The sequence below is a fragment of the Anolis carolinensis genome, chromosome 4, assembly GCF_035594765.1.
Source record: "Anolis carolinensis isolate JA03-04 chromosome 4, rAnoCar3.1.pri, whole genome shotgun sequence".
NCBI classification, from domain to species: Eukaryota; Metazoa; Chordata; class Lepidosauria; order Squamata; family Dactyloidae; genus Anolis; species Anolis carolinensis.
This window is the reverse complement of record NC_085844.1, coordinates 123929314-123949374: the sequence shown is the minus strand read 5'-3', so window position 1 is coordinate 123949374 and position 20061 is coordinate 123929314. Positions and strand designations below refer to the sequence as shown.

The 20061-nt window shown below is 40.7% G+C and overlaps 1 protein-coding gene across 6 annotated transcripts in view; it reads left to right on the top strand.

The window, feature by feature from the left end:
• cacna1e (calcium voltage-gated channel subunit alpha1 E) overlaps positions 1-20061 on the top strand; it is a 600666-nt gene that overhangs the window by 480397 nt on the left and 100208 nt on the right. For 5 of the 6 annotated variants that reach the window (XR_010005208.1, XM_062977734.1, XM_062977735.1 and 2 more), the window contains 6 exons: positions 116-188; positions 5045-5162; positions 5757-5824; positions 8334-8431; positions 14170-14226; positions 15901-16500. Coding sequence is in view for 5 of the 6 variants with exons in the window: in XM_062977734.1 (XP_062833804.1) it covers positions 116-188; positions 5045-5162; positions 5757-5824; positions 8334-8431; positions 14170-14226; positions 15901-16500 (1014 nt within the window). In the remaining variant the exon portion in view is untranslated. The remainder of the gene's footprint in view (positions 1-115; positions 189-5044; positions 5163-5756; positions 5825-8333; positions 8432-14169; positions 14227-15900; positions 16501-20061) is intronic. The other variant, XM_062977736.1, reaches the window with a different exon arrangement.

Below are 20061 nucleotides of genomic sequence, written 5' to 3'. Positions count from 1 at the left end.
GGGGGAAATACAATTTCAGGAAAGGTTAGAGGGAATGAAAGAGACAAGGAAAGGTGCTGTTTGATTTACAAAAGGTTTCTCCAAGTGTGTAATTTTTACTTTCTTCCACTCTCAGATTTAATTTTATGGATGGAACTCCTTCTGCAAACTTTGATACCTTCCCTGCAGCCATCATGACTGTTTTCCAGGTATGACTCTCTTAGTCAAGCACAAGGAGCTAAAAGCATATATTCATCTGTCTTTGTTCTATCATTTTTAAAATAAATTTTATTTACATATATTAGCAGCTTATAATGTAAACAAAACACGAAACAATGAACATTTTACAAACACGTATCCCCACCACCAAGGCCTTAACAAGTATCATTTCCTTTGCCATAAATTTATGAGTCAACCAGTAAACAAATGCCATATCCAAAATTCCTGACCAACAAAGTTGTATTGTTTTCCTTTTTCTCTAAACCATCTATATATCTATATATTCTATATATCTATCTATAAAAGTGAATGTTTGTATGTTTGTATGTGGCAGCTTTCTGATTGGCTGCCACTTTCACAGGCCACTGTGACCGCCAGGAATCACTGACATGGACCAAACTTGGCACACTTAACCCCCATGATGCACTTTACGGCCTGGTGCTGTTGGCGGGACGATGGCCCATTGGTGATGGGATTTGTAGTACTTCCAATCGCTACTACTCCCACAGGCCACTGCGACGCCCAGCAGTGACGGAACTGGACCAAATTTGGCCCACAGAACCCGAATGAACCCCTTTCCGTCAGGGGGTAGATTGGGGGAGGATGGACCAAGTAGCTTCACTCACTTCTTCCTCTGAGAGTTGTAGTTCACCCTTAAACAGACAGCACTGAACCCAGCCGACTTCGGATCGGGACCAAACTTGGTACACTGCCTCATCATGCCCAACTGAGCATACAGGCAGGGTTTCAGGGTGATTGTCCTTTGGCTCTGGGAGTTGTAGTTCACCCTTATACAGACAGCACTGAACCCAGCCGACTGCGGATCTGGACCAAACTTGGCACACTGCCTCATCATGCCCAACTGAACATACAGGCAGGGTTTCAGAGTGATTGTCCTTTGCCTCTGGGAGTTGTAGTTCACCCTTATAACAGACAGCACTGAACCCAGCCGACTACAGATCTGGACCAAACTTGGCACACTGCCTCATCATGTCCAACTGAGCATACAGACAGGATTTCGGGGTGATTATCCTTTGCCTCTGGGAGTTGTAGTTCACCCTTATACAGACAGCACTGAACCCAGCCGACTTCGGATCTGGACCAAACTTGCCACACAGGTTTCTCAAAAGACCCGGGCACCGCCGAGTCCCCAAGCTAGTATTTAATAAAAACTGACCATTATAAATAAAAAAATCAGATCAATTAATTTCCCCCCTGAACACCCTCATGGATGCTACAAAGTTGAATTTAGAAATGGAAAAGAAAAAAAAATTGGTGATTATCTTACAGTGGCGAGACTTATACTTCCAAGGAATTGGAAGATAGCAACCAATATCACACTAGAAGCTTGGTATGGAGAGGTATGGAACGTAGCCTTAAATGATCAATTATCAATGGAAGTGAGGGTCTCTGTCCTATCATGGCTGTTCTGTTTGAGCTGCTAAGTGTGATTCAGAGCAGAGTGGACACTGTAAAAATCCCAGGAATTCCTCTAAAAATGATAGTTGCAAGTCAACTTCTACCCCTTCCCCTCTGTAATGCATAACATAGCAAGCTGCATGGCCTGGGATATTAAGGCGTGACAACAGTGATGAGAAGCAGGAGCAGGGAAGCCCACAAGCAAGATCTATAACACATTGGAGAAACAGAACTTCAGGGGCATCCATGTCTAACTTAGGACTTTTGTTACACATTTACTTCTAAACAAACTATTCTGTAGAGATAATGTGCTCCTTGATAATCCTAAAGAGATTTTTTATTATGGCTCCAATAGACACAAACAGAACAGAAGCCCATGAAATGATGCTTTTCATGCAACTCTCTTCAAACTTATTACTTGCAACAGCCATGGCTAACTTTCCTCAAATGTCCATATCAGCTAGGCCAGAGGTGTCCAAACATTTTTCAAAGAGGGCCAGATTTGGTGTGGTAAAAATGTGTGGGGGCTGACCCATTCAGTCTGACATTCTTTGAACCATTAACATTAAATACAAATGGACTATTTGATGAAATATTGCAAATTTTAATTTCTTCACACAGAACACAAATAAATCTAAACAAGTTTTTACAAAAATCACTCTGCCTTTCCTATTTGAAGATGACATAAAATGAAGAAAAATGTATGTAAGATTAAACATATCTAGGTTGCTTTGAAACATTACATATTATTCACTATTAAATGTTCACCTTAACTTCTATATTCAACTCATGTGAGCAGGAAAATAGCGCTAACAGTTACCTTATTCAGAAGTACAAAATATTGAGGGCCATGTGAATCCATGTATCACTTGTTCTTTCATTTTTCAATTTAACCATCAAAAAAATTTAAAAACCAAAAAAAGCTCTTTGATTTTGAATTGAATATCAAAAACAAAAAGGCCATGTTTTTCATTATTTTAATTTTAGATTTGGACCAAAAATACAAAATGGAAAAAAGGGTTACCAGATCGAATTTGATTTTAGTATTTCATTTGTTGGGTTTACAAGACCTGGTTTGATTGTCATTTCACAAACAAAAGAACAAATTATACATGGATTGAAAAGGCTCAGTGCATATTCTAAACTGGGGTTTTGATAATCTTCTCGTAAAACACAAAATAGCTTTTTTAATGTGTGTATTTTATACTGTGGTCCACAATGCTGGCGGGCCATATCGCTGATTTTATGACAGAGGCTGCAGGCTGGTGGAAATTTGAACATGGGCCGCAGTTGGCCCCCGGGCCAGACTTTATACATGTCTGCACTAGACATGCTATTTTGAAATAGCAACAAGTTAGTGTTAATGAGAAATGTTAGTTCTCATAATTAACTGAATCTTCTGATGTCTCCTCTTCACTCAATTCTCTGTTAAAACATTCATTTTTTTTTTCTACGTGTACAATCAAGTATCTCATTGACTTGAGTTCCTGTGCAGGCTCCCCGATGCTCTATGTTCCTTGTCCTTGTGATAAAGCTTTCTCCATGCCTTACTCACAAGATGGATTCATTTGCTCGTTTACTTTTTCTTCCTCTTCTTCCATTTTATGTATTATAGAAATTCATCTGCCCTCAACCCCCTGAGATTCTTTTACTTCTGAATCTCCTACTAGTCTTTTTTGTTGGTCAGAACTTCATAGTTTTCTCTATTCAGCAAGGCACATCTTTTCTTTTCCATTAAATGAATACTTTCTCAACAATAACTCAACAAAGACTTCAAAGAACACTATCTTCCTGAAGATTCCTACTATCTCAAAACTAAGAGATAACGTGCTTCATGTTTGAAGCAGCCCATACTTTACTATACCAGTTCAGAGTAGAGGTGAAAGATTACATTTAAAAAATGAAAAAACGACCCCCAAATGCTAATTTTCCTTGTATAGGAAATTGCTTTTGTAGATTTTATTAAATAGAAGCTTATTTAGATATAAGATCCTCTGATCTACAGTCTGCAATCTGGCAAGAACTGATTTAGTAGTTTCGCTCTTAGCATTTCATTTTAGGCCTTTCTTAAAAATTAAGTATTCTTTGTTTTACTAAGATAATTTTTCTTACAAAAGGTTGTGTGCAGTATAGGCACTGGTATTCTGTTGTTTTTTTAAGATAAGCAATAAGATACTTGGGGGCAAATGAAAAATGAACCCTTGGCTCCATCCCAGCTACCACTGCTGTGGTCTCAGAGGGAGATAAGAGTTGGCAGTCACAACTCCATCATGCTTAAACCCAACAACCAATGAAAGATCCTTCCTCCATCAGAACTCCCATTGTTGCAGCATCAGTGGGAAATAAAGGGGAGAGAAGAAGAAACAAGTGTGGAACTGGAAAATTAATAATTTGCAAGTTGCACTGGAAGCGTTTTTTGGCTAAAGGGCAGAATATAAATATAGACCTGTGTGATCAATGAGAAAAATGTGTCAATACTCATTACAAAATTAGGAGGTGGCTGAAAATAGTTTCTAAAGTGTTTCCAAAATTGTACAGGGTCTGGTCATAACTATAACAAGTTAGCTACTTTTTCGTTACTTTTCATTAAGTAATTAATTCTGTCAATGGGACAACTTCAGGGCTGCCTTTCTCCCTCATTATTAGAGATATTGGCATAAAACTTGCTACAATGATAGAACACATTTACCACTGTTAGCCCATCAAGTTTCAGAACGTTTCACTCATCCATGGATTTTTGGAGTTCAAAGTTTTTACAAACATTTGTTTGTCACCTTGAATTTTCTATACAATAATACAAGATAACAGGGGATCATTCCCTCCAAGTTTCAAAAATATTCATACAGCTAATGAGTTTTGGGATTTTTAAAAAGTTTTGACAAAAACTTTTTTAAAGCCACAACAGCTATCTCATTGAATGTAGAACTTCAATTTAGAGATTTCTTCCCATCCCAGCATTGATTTAATTACTAGTATTGAAGTATCAGTCAGTCCTCGTCTTTGCAGATTCAAAAATTTATTGGAACTCTGGCTGCCACTAGGAGGGACAAATCTCTCCCGTATCCTGATTGGGGCTTTCTGATGCTGAGCAGAATTCTGGGAAATGTAGTGTAGGGCAGGGCATTTGAATTCTCTGCCATAAGGCTCCTTGCCTTCCCAAACTACATTTCCCAGAAATCTATGCTCTCTCCGTCTTTTCCCTAGCTCACTCTGCTTGTCCCACCCTCCTGCTTTTTTCTCCTCATGGCCAGGGGCCATTAATTTAAAGGAGAATGGCAGTCATTTTGGCTTCCCTCACTTGTGCTGAAAAGGAAACTAGGCTTTTTGTGTATGTGATTTGTTCTTCATAGAACCTCAATTCCTATTGCAGCAGCTTTCCTCAAATAAAATAACCACGTGATTGTAACATAACTGCTTGTTTGTTTAGATCTTGACAGGTGAAGACTGGAATGAAGTGATGTACAATGGGATCCGCTCCCAAGGTGGTGTCAGCTCAGGAATGTGGTCATCCATCTATTTCATTGTACTCACTCTGTTTGGAAACTGTATCCTTCAAATTGTGCTATATTGAAGCTGATTGTGATGTCGCATTTTGAAGATATTAGCACCATGGAGATCAAAAATCTAAAATCTTTTTGTCCTGCTAGTTAAACCCTGTGTCACCTGTGGACTTACAGCGATTCCATGAACGTTTGATCAGGTTTCCTTAGGAAGGAATATTCAGCCAGTTCCTTCCTCTGCAACATAGCTCACAGAACTTTATAAGAATAAGGGACTGTAAACCATTGCTGGTGGATTATTTGCATTTATCAAGTCCACTTTTTATGAGTCAACTCACATTTTACATATCTGTCTTCCTGTTCTGTAATTCCATGACTTATTTGGGTGTCAGACATTGGAACAGATATATTAAAATTGGAGTACCTGAGTAGTGCTGAGGGAATGTGAGAGGTATAGTGTTGCCATTAAGATTTTACTCATGTTCCCCTTGCCTCATATGACTTTCAATCATGTTTGAAGCAGTGTTAGCTGAAAACATGGGAAAGCTGTGCCAACACTTACTACAAAGTAGGATGCCTCTGCACAAGCTGCACCTAACCGGTCTAATGAAATGGTTTATGCACCCTCAACGTTTTTAGATACTCTGCTTAATGTCTTCTTGGCCATTGCTGTGGACAACTTAGCCAATGCACAGGAGCTGACAAAGGTAAATTAAACCATTTTAATTCATGTCACCCAATTCCTTTTAAGGGTTATCCAGATCTCTATGTATTCTTAGCCATACCAATAACATATTAATGGAACGCAACTTGATCTACTATTTGTAAAAGCTAAGACACAGAGAAGATACTGATGCTGGGGAAAATGGAAGGAAAAAGGAAGAGGGGCCGACTAAGGTCAAGATGCATGGATGGTATCCTTGAAGTGACTGGCTTGACCTTGAAGGAGCTGCGGGTTGTGACAAGCAACAGGGAGTTTTGGCGTGGGCTGGTCCATGAGGTCACGAAGAGTCAGAAGCGACTGAATGAATAAACAACAACAAGACACAAATATTACAGCATACCAAAAACTCCACTCTGGAATATGCAAAATCATAACAAGACATGCTTGTCTGAGTTATTAATATCAAATATGTACCCTGCTTTTCAACAGCTCCTATTTTTTTTAGGGAGACATGCCGTGGAAAAGCTCCAAGATAACCCTTCCCTTCCAGATTACCTGGTCATTCTTTTTCATTACAAGGGCTGAATTTTGTTACTGATAGTGATTTGAGAGCACAGCACTAGAAACGTCATTTATTTTCCTCTGCTGTCCAATACTGCTGCAGGGATCATTAGTTAACAATTATGACTTGGGCCCATGCCAAGAAGGGTTTCACTGGGAATTGGTGTTTGGTTTTTTTCCAAGATACTACCCAGAGCTAGTTGAGCAGCTGAAACCACCTCTGCTTTCTGAGTGATATTTTGACAGACATGGGAAGATTCCATGCCATATCTCCAGTTTCCAGCACAGCTTCATCATTCTCTTGTACTGCCTGGATGCTAAGTAGTTCCTCTAGCACAAACATATTTCTGACATGGTTAATGGAATTAAATTGAGCATAATAGTCTGTTGCATTGTCCGTTTTACCTCTGGGTGAGATTAAATATTCATCTCCCTAATAACGAAGACCTTTAGAATGTTATGCCTATAATTACAAAAACGACACAGCTTACTTGAGAGGAAGGTACTCTGCTTTGTTCTCCAAGCAATCAAACTAGTGAGATTAAGTTATGCAGCATAAATATGGTAGGGGAAATAGTGACAGGATGTTTTTCCAAAAGACCAACTGTTAAGATCTGTCTGATTAATTTCCCCAATCTCCTGTATAACATTTGATGATGTAGACTGGCATTGGTGGAAACTTCTTTCTCATGGCTGCATATTTCCTCACCCTTCTTTTCTAGAATTAAGCGAGGGTGTTTGTGTGTGTATATGAGAAAGAGAGTGCTGCTGATTTCAGGGGTTTTGATTTTCTCCCTGCTACCTTTCTGCTGGAACTTTTCTGCCTCTGTCCTGAGCATAACTATTCGGTGTTGTCACTTGCTTGGGGATGCTGCTGGTGCTATAATGCCTCAGCAGTTTGCCATTTGCAGTTGACCATGAATGTACTCACACTGCCTTCATCTAACATGTAACAACAATGGTTGTGAAAATTGAGCCAGGCAGGGGAGAATAGGGTTGCACCACCTAAAACACAACACAATTTGTTACTTCAGGGTTCTTAGCATGGGGTCCATGAAACTCAAAGAGTCAGTGGATAGATTTCAGGGGGGTTCATAAACCGGAATGGGGGGAATTCACTAATATCAGTAACTCAAATACAAGATTGCCTTCAATTATGAATGTAAACAACTAACACAGTCATAATAACAGTAGCTGAACTGAAATTGCAGATTTGTTTATCTCAGAATATAGTTGTTGCAGATATCTCAAAGTATTGTTTGCGGCGATAAGGAATCTATAGGTTTCACCGAACAACTAAAGGGGTCATTGGCATGAAAAGGGCCAAGAACCCCTGTATTAGTGGCCCATACAAATATGAGTCAGTATATACCTCTGTATATTCTTTTCGGTCAATGTGGAGGTTAGTATTCCTTTCCTCTCTCTGCATTGACGAAAGCTCTTCTCTCCTGACTTACTGTGCTATGCTCAGCCATACAAAATACTGACTACACGGTCATAAAAAGACAAACACAAAAAGAAAACAGGGTATTAAGCTAGGCTATTCAACAAGACAAACAGAAATTACAAAGTACAGATTCAGAGAAACCAACATAGAATAAAATCAACAGCTGTCAATTGCTCACGCAGCTCTTTCACAGTCTACTATTAACACACCTGTGTCTCACAAATGAATGAAGAAGTGGTGGAAGGGTTTTCTGCTGATATTAAAACCTGAATGAACTGTTTACCAGGGATAGTACTGGAGTGAATTCATACACTATGGACATGTCACTGAGGAGTTAGGGAAGGAAGGCAAAAGGAAGAAACTATGTCACCCTCTTCCCTCATTACTTCAATGAATTTAAACTGGCAATACAGACTGCTACACTAAACCATGCTGCAACCTAATACCCTGACTGATAACACACCTCAGGCATTCACAGTGCATGAAATATTATGAATGCGTCTGTATTTTCCCCTTTTAATTAGTTCTTTTGTCTCATGTTTAGGATGAGCAGGAAGAAGAAGAAGCATTTAATCAAAAGCACGCACTGCAGAAAGCCAAGGAAGTCAGTCCTATGTCTGCTCCCAACATGCCTGCTATAGAGTGAGTTGCCAGCCTCATCCATCATGGGTCACCATCTCCCTAAATCCTCAGATTTGTTACAGTCATTGTTATTGAGTTCACATAAGAAAGAAAGAGTTGGGAGGGGTGTCACTGCTTAAAATTTACCTATAGAGTTGCTGGTGGCTGATTTCTCAGATAAAGCATCTGAGATACTTCAAGTAAAGACAAACAGAATTTGACAAGGTGACCAAACTGCTCACAAAGATTGCTTATATTTTCAGTCAACACTACATTTCTCAAAGGTTTTGGTGTATTATTTGCAAAAAACCTCATCTTAAGGCTGCAAGGATTCACTATTGATCTAAGGGACTCAAATAGATTAGTTGGTTTAAACTAATATGAAAAAGGAAAGTCTGGACTCCTGTGTGTGTGTTATTAAACTAGTAGGCATTACTGGTTCGCATGTTTCAGCAATTTGTTGGAAAGATTTTTTTGGTAACAGTACAGACATCCGAAAATTGTCCAGTTTATTCTCACCAAGTACCAAGTCAAACCATTGGTCCTTCTAGCTAAGTACTGCATACACTTAATAGCAGTAGTGGTTCGCAGAGTTTGAGACCTAAGAAATCTTTCCTAGTTAGAAAATAGAGGTACCAGGGATTGGCAGCTGGAGGTGGGAACCTGGTACCTTTTGTATGCAAAGCATATGTTCTACGACTGAATTACAACCTTATTTTATTATAATTTTGTTTATTTGTGAATTTTAGTTAGAAAAAAAGAGACGTACGCTTGGGTGTGGGGCAAGACAGAGTGGCATAAAATTATGTATGAGATAATTGAACTGGCAAATTCCTTGTGCATTCTGAAAGATTTTGCATCAGCTGTATTTCCTAGGCTATCTTTACAGTATCCCAGTCTGTTATCTCCAGATAGGGTCACAAATGGTGAGCCAGCCCAAGATAGTAAAAGGCACTTCCCAAGCTGTGTACCTCACTCTTCAGGAGAGTGCAACACTGTCCAAAAGCTGGTTGCAAATCTCTACCATGATCAGCAATCTTCTTAGTTTTCAGTTTGTTTGGTCTCACCCACTGCAGAACTGCACCCAGACACCTATTTAAATTTTCTATATCCTCCCTGAGACTTATAGGTAAAAACAAGAAGTTGAAAACTATTTTGTGTGCAAACTAGTGATAATTCGACCCAAACCTAATGATGACCCTGTAGCCATTGTTTTATGTAGATATTAGTATGAAGCCATGCTGGACTTTTGAGGTACCCCAGTATCCAGAAAATAGTATTCTAGTTCCCAGGTACCATCAATTGAACCTGCTCCTCCTGGAAGGATGACCAGCCCTGTAACATGGTGTTTCTAAGTTCATTTCTAAGAAGTGACCCAGTAGGATACCATGATTGATATGTTAAAAGCTACTGAGATGTCCTGAACAGCAGTCAAGGGAAGACTCCCTATCCATGTTCTGGCAAAGGTCCACTAAGGGCCCTTCCACATAGCCATATAACCCAGAATATTAAGGCAAATAATCCACAATATCTGCTTTGAACTGGATTATTTGAGTCCATACTGCCATATAACCCAATTCAAAGCAGATAACGTGTGATGTGAATATAACACATCATAATTCACTCACCCACTCCAGCACCTGCTATTGGATTCAGATCGGTTTCTTTAAAGTGGGTAAATGCATTTGAAGTCATATTGAGTTGTTCCATAAAAGTAGCCTGCTGCAAAATAACAGCAATTGTTTTGATTCTGACATATCTAAAATGGCCCTGACACTTTGTCTAGTAAATCAGGTTATTAAGAGGGTATCATTGCCACTGCAAAACTTTTCTATTGTATCTTCCCTTACGAACCTGCATGATCTCTAAGATATTCTGGGAAGGCTCTTTTCTCGCTCTCACCCCCGTCACAGACACAGTTGGTGGGGATGGGAGAGAGGGCCTTTTCAGTGGTGCCCCCCCCCCCCGGCTCTGGAACTCCCTCCCCAGGGAAATTAGGCTAGCACCTACCTTGTCCATCTTCCGTAAAGATCTAAAAATGTGGATGTTCCGCTGAGCTTTTGATTAGACAATCCCCCAGATAACTTGGCCCCAACTAGGACATAAAATCTTGTCCTTGCATTTTACTACTCTTCTCTATCTAAAGATATTATGTTCCATTGTACATTGCCCTACATCCCTAATTCTTCAGCCTGATTCATGTGCTTTATACATCAGCCCTATCCTCAAAACTGATTTGCACCAGTCTGCCCACCCATGCTCAGGAACTGATTGTTATTTCAGGTTTATTGGTTGGTTTGATGGTTGCTCTTATATTTTGTTATAATGCTGTTGTTTTATTTTGTTTTAAGTTATTTTCTAGGTATTTTATTGTGTTTATTTTAACTATGTCTTGGACTCGTCCCCCATGTAAGCCGCCCCGAGTCCCTACTCATATGAGACATATGGTACTCTTATTGGTGAGAGGGGTAGGTTTACAGCAACTGTCCTCCAATGACAAAATTTCCCTTTTTAAGTGGAAATAAAGAGATTATTAAATGAACCAGAAAATGTTTAGTTAAACACTTTGCCAAAGCAGCAAAGGCCATTTATTTTCCAAAAAGAAGCTACATCTTTCCAATTGAGTGTTGAGTCTAAAATATATGGATTGGATAACCAAAGGACCCTATAATAATATCTGAGTTGTTGTTGGGTGTGTTCAAGTAATTTCTGGTTTATGACATCCTTATCATAGGGTTTTCTTGGCAAGATTTGTTCAGAGGAAGTTTACTTTTGCCTCCCTCTGAGATTGAGAGAGTGTGATTTGCTCAATATCATTCAGTGGGTTTCCATTATCTCAGCAGAAGGGATTCTCTGAGTAAATTACAATAAAATGTGTCTGTTGATGTTACTAACATTAGCAGGATCTCCCCTCCTCCTTCATGTATCAATTGAAGGATAGTGTGTAGAAGAAAGAGAGGAGGGAGTGAAAAAGAAGGTTCCAGTGTGCAAATCCAAACGCAATCACTGCTGTGAAAATAAAGTAAGAAAGGTGTGTAATGGTATACTGTATGAAATGATATGAATGAATGTTTGCTGTCAATGTGTACATGGATATGAGTATGTGCAAGCCACAAGGATTTGATGTCAGACCATTTCCTGTGGTGTCACAGGAGAGTGGTTTCGTGTGGATTGGTGGATGGTTTTTGTGCAGTGGATATGATGTGTGAACAAGATGACTGGCATATAGTCAGTCTGCATATTACACGAGCTCTTTCATTTATAAGCAAAGAACATTGAATACCATATGATTGTTCTGGGGGGGCTAGAAATGCCTAGAAATATGTTATCTCTAGGCCTCCAGCGTAATTCTGTTGTCAACTTCACCAAAGGTTCCAGGTTATGCAAAAATTATTTTACGTGAAATGTCCTGGAACACATCCCTCACTAGGCTTGAGCCTGGATCCATTTTCAGCTGTTTCATTCAGCCAATCTGGCTCCTTCGGTTTGTTCAGGTGCCAGTAATGGCAAAGGGCCAGACATCACGGATTCCCATCTGAAACGGGACCACTTGGCAGCAGATCTCAGCTCCTCCTCCCCTATTAGGCACCAAAATTTAATCTTTTTTATTTTCCTTTATTTCTTGATTCTTTTTATTTAGTGGCACTGACTGGGAGTTAGAGACATGCAGGGACAGGTGGGTGGCGGTCTTGGGAGAGTCACCCTTTTAGCTTTTTTTCTCCTTACCTTCCTCTCCTTCAAATACTTCTAAAAGATAATAATAATAATAATTAATCCCGAAAAACAAAAAGAAAACCTTCATTCTCTGAAAACTACTACCACTTAGTTAACTCTCTTCTAGAGTAGAAAGTAGAAACAGCTTTAAGGAAGCATTAAACCCGGAGATTGAAGTGTGTCCACCCCAGACAGGGCCTGCAGTACAGCAAAAAGAGGGTTTTTTAAAGGAATCTTGGGGAGATAGCTCCTTTCTTCCCATGGAAGTGGGAAGTCTCCTTAAATGCCTTGGAAAACTGCAGGGAGATTGTGTGCATTTTCTACTCTAGAGTTTCTCCTCTAGAGTAGAAATAAACAGCTTTTACGAAGCATTAAACTGAGTCTTCTCTACAGACAGAAGGGAAAGTATCGCAGAAAGAGTGTTATCTTTACTCTGATTCTTTTAATCCAGGTCTTAATGAAGGATATAGAGGGGGAGCCTGTGGGAAGTCCCCCCATAATGGGCTGGATAGGGTGTTTTCTGAACCCTGTTGCTGACACCCAGACTCCCTTGAAGGAAAAAAGGAAAGGGTGCCAGGAATGGAAAGGGGAGCCTCGTAAGTTCCCCAATGCCACCAGTGGACCGGATCTAGCTGCATTTTTCAATTACAGACTGAATATGGCTATGCGGCTATCCACCCATTTTCAAGAGTCATGCGAAAACGGATATGGGAGTCTACCGGTATCCTGTCAGCAGAAATGGATTGAGGTTTAGTTGAAATGCACAAGCCTACCCCTCATTTAATATTTACTGTATAAAACAAATATGAAAACCTGATGTTCAGGGTATACACAGATAAGATGGTTTTATGTATGCTGTGAGTGGCATTATAATGGAACGATCTCACTGTGCATTACAATGTACACATGCATACTGTTTTAAACCAAATGTGATGGAATCATCCGTTTCTAAGAATCCAACATAATTCAAAAAGTGATCTTAATAATATATTTATTTTGCCAAATGTCAAGAGCCACCCCCATATTCAAACACGCACATATATGAAATGATGCCCCTCCTTCTGTCACCCTTTGTATAGAAAGGCCAAATTTCCATGAATGTGTTATGCCTTCTTTTCTAAAAGAGCAGAATTTATATCTGTGTAAATCTCTTTCTCTCCCTGTTCATTGGAATGGACAGAAACTGATTCACTATTCTTTAGTCAAGTCTGATAATAGCATCATCATGGCATATTCCTTGTGAAAGGAACATTATGGCTTCCATTTCCAGCAGCTCTACCTCATGTTGCTTTTTAATGCTGGGAAACAAGTGTCCTAAAGATATGTGAGAAATTTGAGGTATCTTTGAAATAATTGTATTATTGTATTATCAGAGGTTATACTAGAAGAGGAAATTACTCCTTAGGTGTGCCTAGAATAGCAGTTCCCAAACTTTTTCTGTCATGGAGCCTTTTGGAAGACTCTCCCCCCCCCCCCCCCCCGCCCTTCCCGGTTGAATGCCAAGTCTAATTCTAGTTTTTACTATGCATTGTGGGCCCTCTGCAGATGCCATTTATGGCATATAAGCAAATGCAGAAAAGTTGATCCAAAGTGAAAAGTTGATCAATATCCTCAACATTTAGTAGAGTAGACTAGAAATGATGCCAGTACACTGTGTGCTATTGTGGTTATGGGTACTCAAGTTGACTTAAAGTGACCCATCTCAGGGTTTTCTCAGAGGTGGACTTGGCAATGCTTTCCTCTAATCCTGAGAGTCTGTTAAATGCCCAGAGATATTTAGTGGGCTTCTATGATCGATCAGGGAATCTAGCCTTATTTTCTCATGTTCAGCAGCCAGACCACTACTTAAATGTGCATAAATGCATATTCCCTACTTCATATTTAAGAATTGCTGCTTCTGTGAAAGAAATGGATTATGAACTGAGCACAAGTCTCACAAAGTGCTGGTGGTTTTCTATTTGCTTACATGTAAGGTTCACTTCACTGGGAGTCCTGAGGCCCAGTGTGATTTCCATGGACTGAACCCATTCATTTTTCTTCCCCAGAAGAGACAGAAGGAGGAGACACCACATGTCGATGTGGGAACCACGCAGCAGCAATCTGTATGTGTGCACGTGTTTGCTTGTTGTGAGGGGTTATGTGTGTCTGTGGAGTTTGCGTGTGTAGCCAGTATTCCATGTTGATGTTGTGAGTATGTATGGATGTATTTCTGTTCTTTGGGTGTGGTGTCTGAACAAATGTGAGTTTAGGTGGGCCTATAATCTGTGCCTATTGTATGTTTGTATGTATGCATCTATGTATATATGTGTGTGTGTTTGTACTGTATACAGCTGTGTGCTGCAAGGAGATGTGTATACATGAACCAGCTTAAGTTGCTCTATGATGACCATATACATGTGTGTGTATACATTTCTTTTTTGTTTGTGTATGAGAATTAATGGTTGTACTCTGAGTGTTTGCTGATGTGTATCAAGCAGAATGTGTGTGTCTATGTATGCCTGTGCTGGTATGTCTACTTGTTCACAGTTTTTGTCTGTATAATGTTATAATACTTTATATATTGACTCACACCCTCCAAAAAACATAAAGTTAGTGCTACAGGAAGATATTCCTATTATAGAAAAGTCACATTTTTCAGACTTTTAAATCCCTTTTCCATAGACTGTCATGAGAAAGAGTGGGAGAATAGGTGAGCACTAACTCCCAGTGGAACACAGGTTCTGGCTTTGTGATATCACATCTGGAGAGGGTATGCCTTCAGTAAGGAAAATTCCTGCTCCGGAAAAGAAATGGGATTAACAAATTATCTGGCATTCTCATCCTGTACATGTTTACTTATGAGTAAGTCCTAGCTTATGCAGACTTATTTTCAAGTAAATTCATTTTGGACTGTGATCATAGTTAGTGGAACAGGAGAGGAGAAGACCTCAACCATTGTCTGTTCAGCTTTCAAGATGAGACTACTGAGTCATCTAAACAGCCCAATACATTTGCTTTGAATCTTAGCTGGACAGGGCTTGGTGCTCCATGCCACCCCTTTTGCTGCCCTTACCTGAAGCATCTGCATGCATTTCCTTCAGCTCTTGCCACTCTGCCATCCTTAGCCTGCTAACCGATCACCAGCCTCTGTAGCGCAGTAAAGAACATGTCTCATTTGTTTATTCGATGGGCCAATCTTGACACACCCTTGTGTTTGCAATCAGCTCATCAGGCAATCCTTGTCATGGTCATGTTTTGCAATCAATATCACTTTTTTAAATGCACTGTACATTTATTTAAGATTTAAAAACATGCAGTCAGTTGCCACTTGCTTAAGCGTTATGCTAGGTTGGGTGGATGGGAGAGCAGATCAACCATATACCTTGGGGAATGTGTCTCTTCTGTTGTGTTTATTCTCCTGTTGTTTGTGATTACATGTTACTCGTTGTTGCCATGTGAAATGTAGGGTGGGTATCTTTTCTAGTTATTTGTTGATCTCATACAAGTGGGCTTGATTATCTCATGTTCCAGCAGATAATGCCATTTTGAAGAGCCCAGAAACCCCTTTAGTCAGTAGGCCTTATTCGCTCATGATCATGAGATGAAGGGGTTATGAAGGGCCAGGAAATTTCTTTGTTTGTATAGAGTTTATTTGTGAAATGCAGGGAAATAGAGAACCAAGCCCTAGTATGTGCTTTTTGGTTGGTCCCAGTTGCATGCTGTATATATTGGTATATGTGTTCTTGTGTTTCTGACAGGACACAGATGGACTGAATCCCTTTATTTTCCTTTCCCAGGAGGGAGAGGAGAAGGCGGCATCACATGTCTGTCTGGGAACAGCGGACCAGCCAGCTCCGCCGACACATGCAGATGTCCAGCCAAGAGGGCATCAACAATGAGGATCCTCCTTTGCTCAATCCTCATGCCAGTATTTTTCGGAGGAGGAAGCTACTGGAAAATTCTGGCCCTGAAAAGAATGAGGAGGGTCAAGGGGACAGGTCAGAGCGGGCAAACGGAGAAGGCCAGGACCAACAGATTCCTGGTTCCAATCCCTGCCCAAGCATTCAGGAAAACCAGAAGAGCCCATCTTCTCGACCCAAAAAGGAATGGGAAGAATGGCATCACAAATCATTTCATGGTAACTGTGACCTGATTGAACCAGAAGGTGGAGGAAGTGGGGGCTTTGAGGAGCGAGCCCGCCTTCGACAAAGTCAGAGGCGCAGTCGGCATCGTAGGGTGAGAACAGAGGCAAAGGAGCATAGGGCAGCCAGCCAGGAGATGGCCCCAGAAGAAGCTGTTCCAGCAGAGGGAGAGCAGAATGTGGAGCAGAAGAAAAATGAAGAAGAAAAGGAGGCCTTGATTGAAAAGGACCAGGGGACTGGTGAGGAGCAGAAAATGTAAGTGATAAAATGTCTCCCTCTGTTGTCTCTGCATTTTCTTCTCTACTATGCTGTCTACCATGTGATGGAAAGATCTATGGGAATTCTAGACTACCTTTGAGATTGAGAAAGAGGAAATTTTAGCACAAGCTTTTATGGACTCTATCCTTCTTCCTTAGGCATAGCAGACTACAGATTGGTGTGGCTTTGTCTTCTAATACTGTACTATTACCAACCGTGTGATAGGAAAGCCTTAAAAATGTTTCATTGTCTACAGCTCCTTCAAATATGCCATGTTGGCTATAAGGGAGTTATAGTCCAAAAAGTGACTTTTCCTAGTTCTGCTGATAGGTTACAGCCAAACCCTCACAAGTAGGGTTTTTTCCCTTAGTGGGCTTATTTTCATGTCTGGAGCGACTTGAGAAACTGCCAGTCGCTTCTGGTGTGGGCTAATTTCTTTAAACAACAGCCTTATTCACACATTTTAGGAGTTCCCTGTGAACTGAGTTGGACTTACAAATAACATGCATAAATTATGTATTATTTGTGTGGAAAGATTTTTCATATTTACTGATGATTAGTCCTCCCCTTTTCTGGTTAAATTGCATCTCCAAAATTGAGGTGTACATTAGTTTCTGTGGTGCATTAGGGACTTCATCACATAGTCTTACCGATTTATAGAGAAGGGTGAAGATCTGTGCCTCTAGTGATGCCAATAATGCTTTTCAATTGCAAATCGCTCTATAAACTTTTACTCCTTCTCATCCCACTGTTTTCTTTAAGCGTTCTTGACCCTTTGTTGCCCACCTTCACATTCATCACAAGGTGGAAGGCTTGTCAGTCCTCCCTGCTTTTCCTCCTTGTCTATCAGCCAAAAAACCTCTTTTTTCCTTTTCCTTTTTGTTTTTGTCTGCTGACTCTCCCCAGCCAAACACTGCTCTCCGTTGCTATCTGTCTTCAGCAGTACTTTCTGGCTTTGCAGCAACAAAATGGGACAGGGAAGGATATTTCCCATTCCACGTGGAGGGAAGCATGGCTTCTCTCTGCCACCCAGACAACACTGGAGGTTTCCCGTATTGCCAGCCTGGCCGGCAGAGGGAAGCCCTGTGCACTGCATGTGTACCTCACTTCCCTCCATGTGATCGCCAGCCGGCTGGCAAAACAACACAAAATGAGGTGAGGCAAAATAACCACCTCCATATCTTGCCATTAAGAACAGCACCACTGCCCACCGCCCATGTGACAAGATCCAAAGAGTAGATCAAATTGCAGTAGCAGCTCACAAGATGATGACTCACCCTTGGTGGGAGCTCCCTCCTTCAGGCTCATTTCAGTGATAGATGGGAACACATGATGTCAAGAAGTCGTTCAATGTCATGTGATGGGCTCCGTGCCTCTTTATCATTGAAATGAGCCTGAAGTGTCCTTGGAGGGGGAAATAAGTCAATGTGATGAGATGGTAGAATTGGCACGAATCCTGGAAGATTGATGAGGAGGCAGGGGGCTAGGAGGCTCTTTGTGGAGTTGGAGTCATGGCTCCATGGTGCCTGGAGAGAGAGGGGCATCCATCTGGCATCCCAGTCATTCATTCCGCATAGCCACAGCGGGGACATGGGGCTTTCAGGTTTCTCTGGCCAGAGGAGCAGTAAGCATATCCATCACCACCTCCCTCTGGACCAAAACTCAGATGCGCATCCTGTCTCCTAGGTGGCCCTTGGGGGCTCCCCACATCACTCGAGGCTCAGTCCTTCGTGACTCCCCTCCTCAGTTTTGAAGGCCTCATGAATGAGTCCGGTATAACTGGCCTCATTCACACTGTCTGCCTCCCTGACGCACGATGCCTGCACCATTGCGTGCATTACTTTCGACTGCAAGTCGTTTTTTTTATAATGTGCACCTTCAAAATTGAGGTGTACATTACAGTTGATGGTGCATTATTCACAAGTAAATATGGGTATCACCTGCTTAGATTTCAAAGTACTATACAAGAATAGGAGCCCCCAGTGGTGCAGCGGGTTAAAGCGCTAAGCTGCTGAACTTACTGATCAAAAGGTCGGCGGTTCGAATGTGAGGAGCAGGGTGAGCTCCCACTGTTAGCCCCAGTTTCCGCCAACTCAGCAGTTTGAAAGCATGCAAATGTGTGTATATCAATAGGTACCGCTCCGGCGGGAAGCTCCATGCAGTCATGCCAGCCACATGACCTTGGAGATGTCTACAGACAACACTGGCTCTTCAGCTTAGAAATGAAGATGAGCACCAACCCCCAGAGTCGGACAGGACTAGAATTAATGTCAGAGGGAAACATTTACCTTTACTATACAAAAATAATGAAACATACATAAAAGCAATGCAAGGAATTGAAAGACTTATTCATAGGTTTTCAACATTGATTTAAAAATTAGAAATTGGAAGTGTATGTTGCACATCAGAAGGAAGAACAAATGTGAGACGCTAAAATGCTCTATTCTGAACAACTGCAGAATTATTGCAGTTATCATTTTGCCACTGAACTTGTAAATTGTTGTTCAAGTATCAGGTAGTTCCCAACTACATGATGGTGGTTAGAGCCAGCATCTTAAGACATCCATAAATGGAAAATGTAATGACCCAAGCATTTTGAAAAAAAATCTGATACTATGTGTATTAATACAAAACTGCATAGCCACTCATCCTTGCTTTATGGTGGAATCTTTTCTCTTTCAAACACTCTGCTTGTTACTTTGCGTGTTATTGCAAAATTTACACAGAATATAATTCTGCTACTTTTTCATAGCTGATTTTTAGACAGGCTGTCTAGCTGTTTTCCTCTCAGCTTTGAAAATTGTTCCCCCCCCCCCCTCTCTCTCTCAAATCTACGCTTATAGCTCTGTACGTGTTTCATGCTAGAAGCACTCTTCAATAACCCAAGAAGCATGGGTGAAAACCATAGTGTAATTTTTGTCCTTGTAATAGGTAGCAAAGCAGCTAAAGGAAGCATCTAAGCAAAATTCTGTGTGCTCCAAATATGGAATCTCTCTGGGCCCTTCCACACAGCCATATGACCCAGAATATCAAGGCAGAAATCCCACAATGTCTGCTTTGAACTGGATTATCTGGGTTCACACTGCCATATACGTATTCCAGTTCAAAGCAAATAATGTGGGATTTTATTCAGCTGTGTGGAAGGGGCCTCTGTCACAAAAGATGTTCTGTCGCTAGACTATCAGAATGTTCTTGATGATATTTTGGGGTATTCCCCTCACCATTTAATTAAAGTCTTGGAAGTGGCAAAGGTTTGTTTTTTGTGCATTTTAGATGTAAGTTTATTTAATTAAAAAGCGTGAAACTATTCTGCCCAGCTTGACCCTCTGGGCAATTTACATCATAATATCTTAAAGACAAAGTCTCTTCAAGTAGACATTAAATTACAATTATTTTAGATTTAATTAAGCATGGCTGTGCAGAGCTGTGAGTGAAGCCCTATAAAAGCCCATATGTATTCTATCACTGGGAAAAGTGCAATAAGAATTCACTTAGTAGTACGGTTCTACACTAAAACAATCTCATCAGGTCTAAAAGGCCGGGAATATTTTTAAAAGG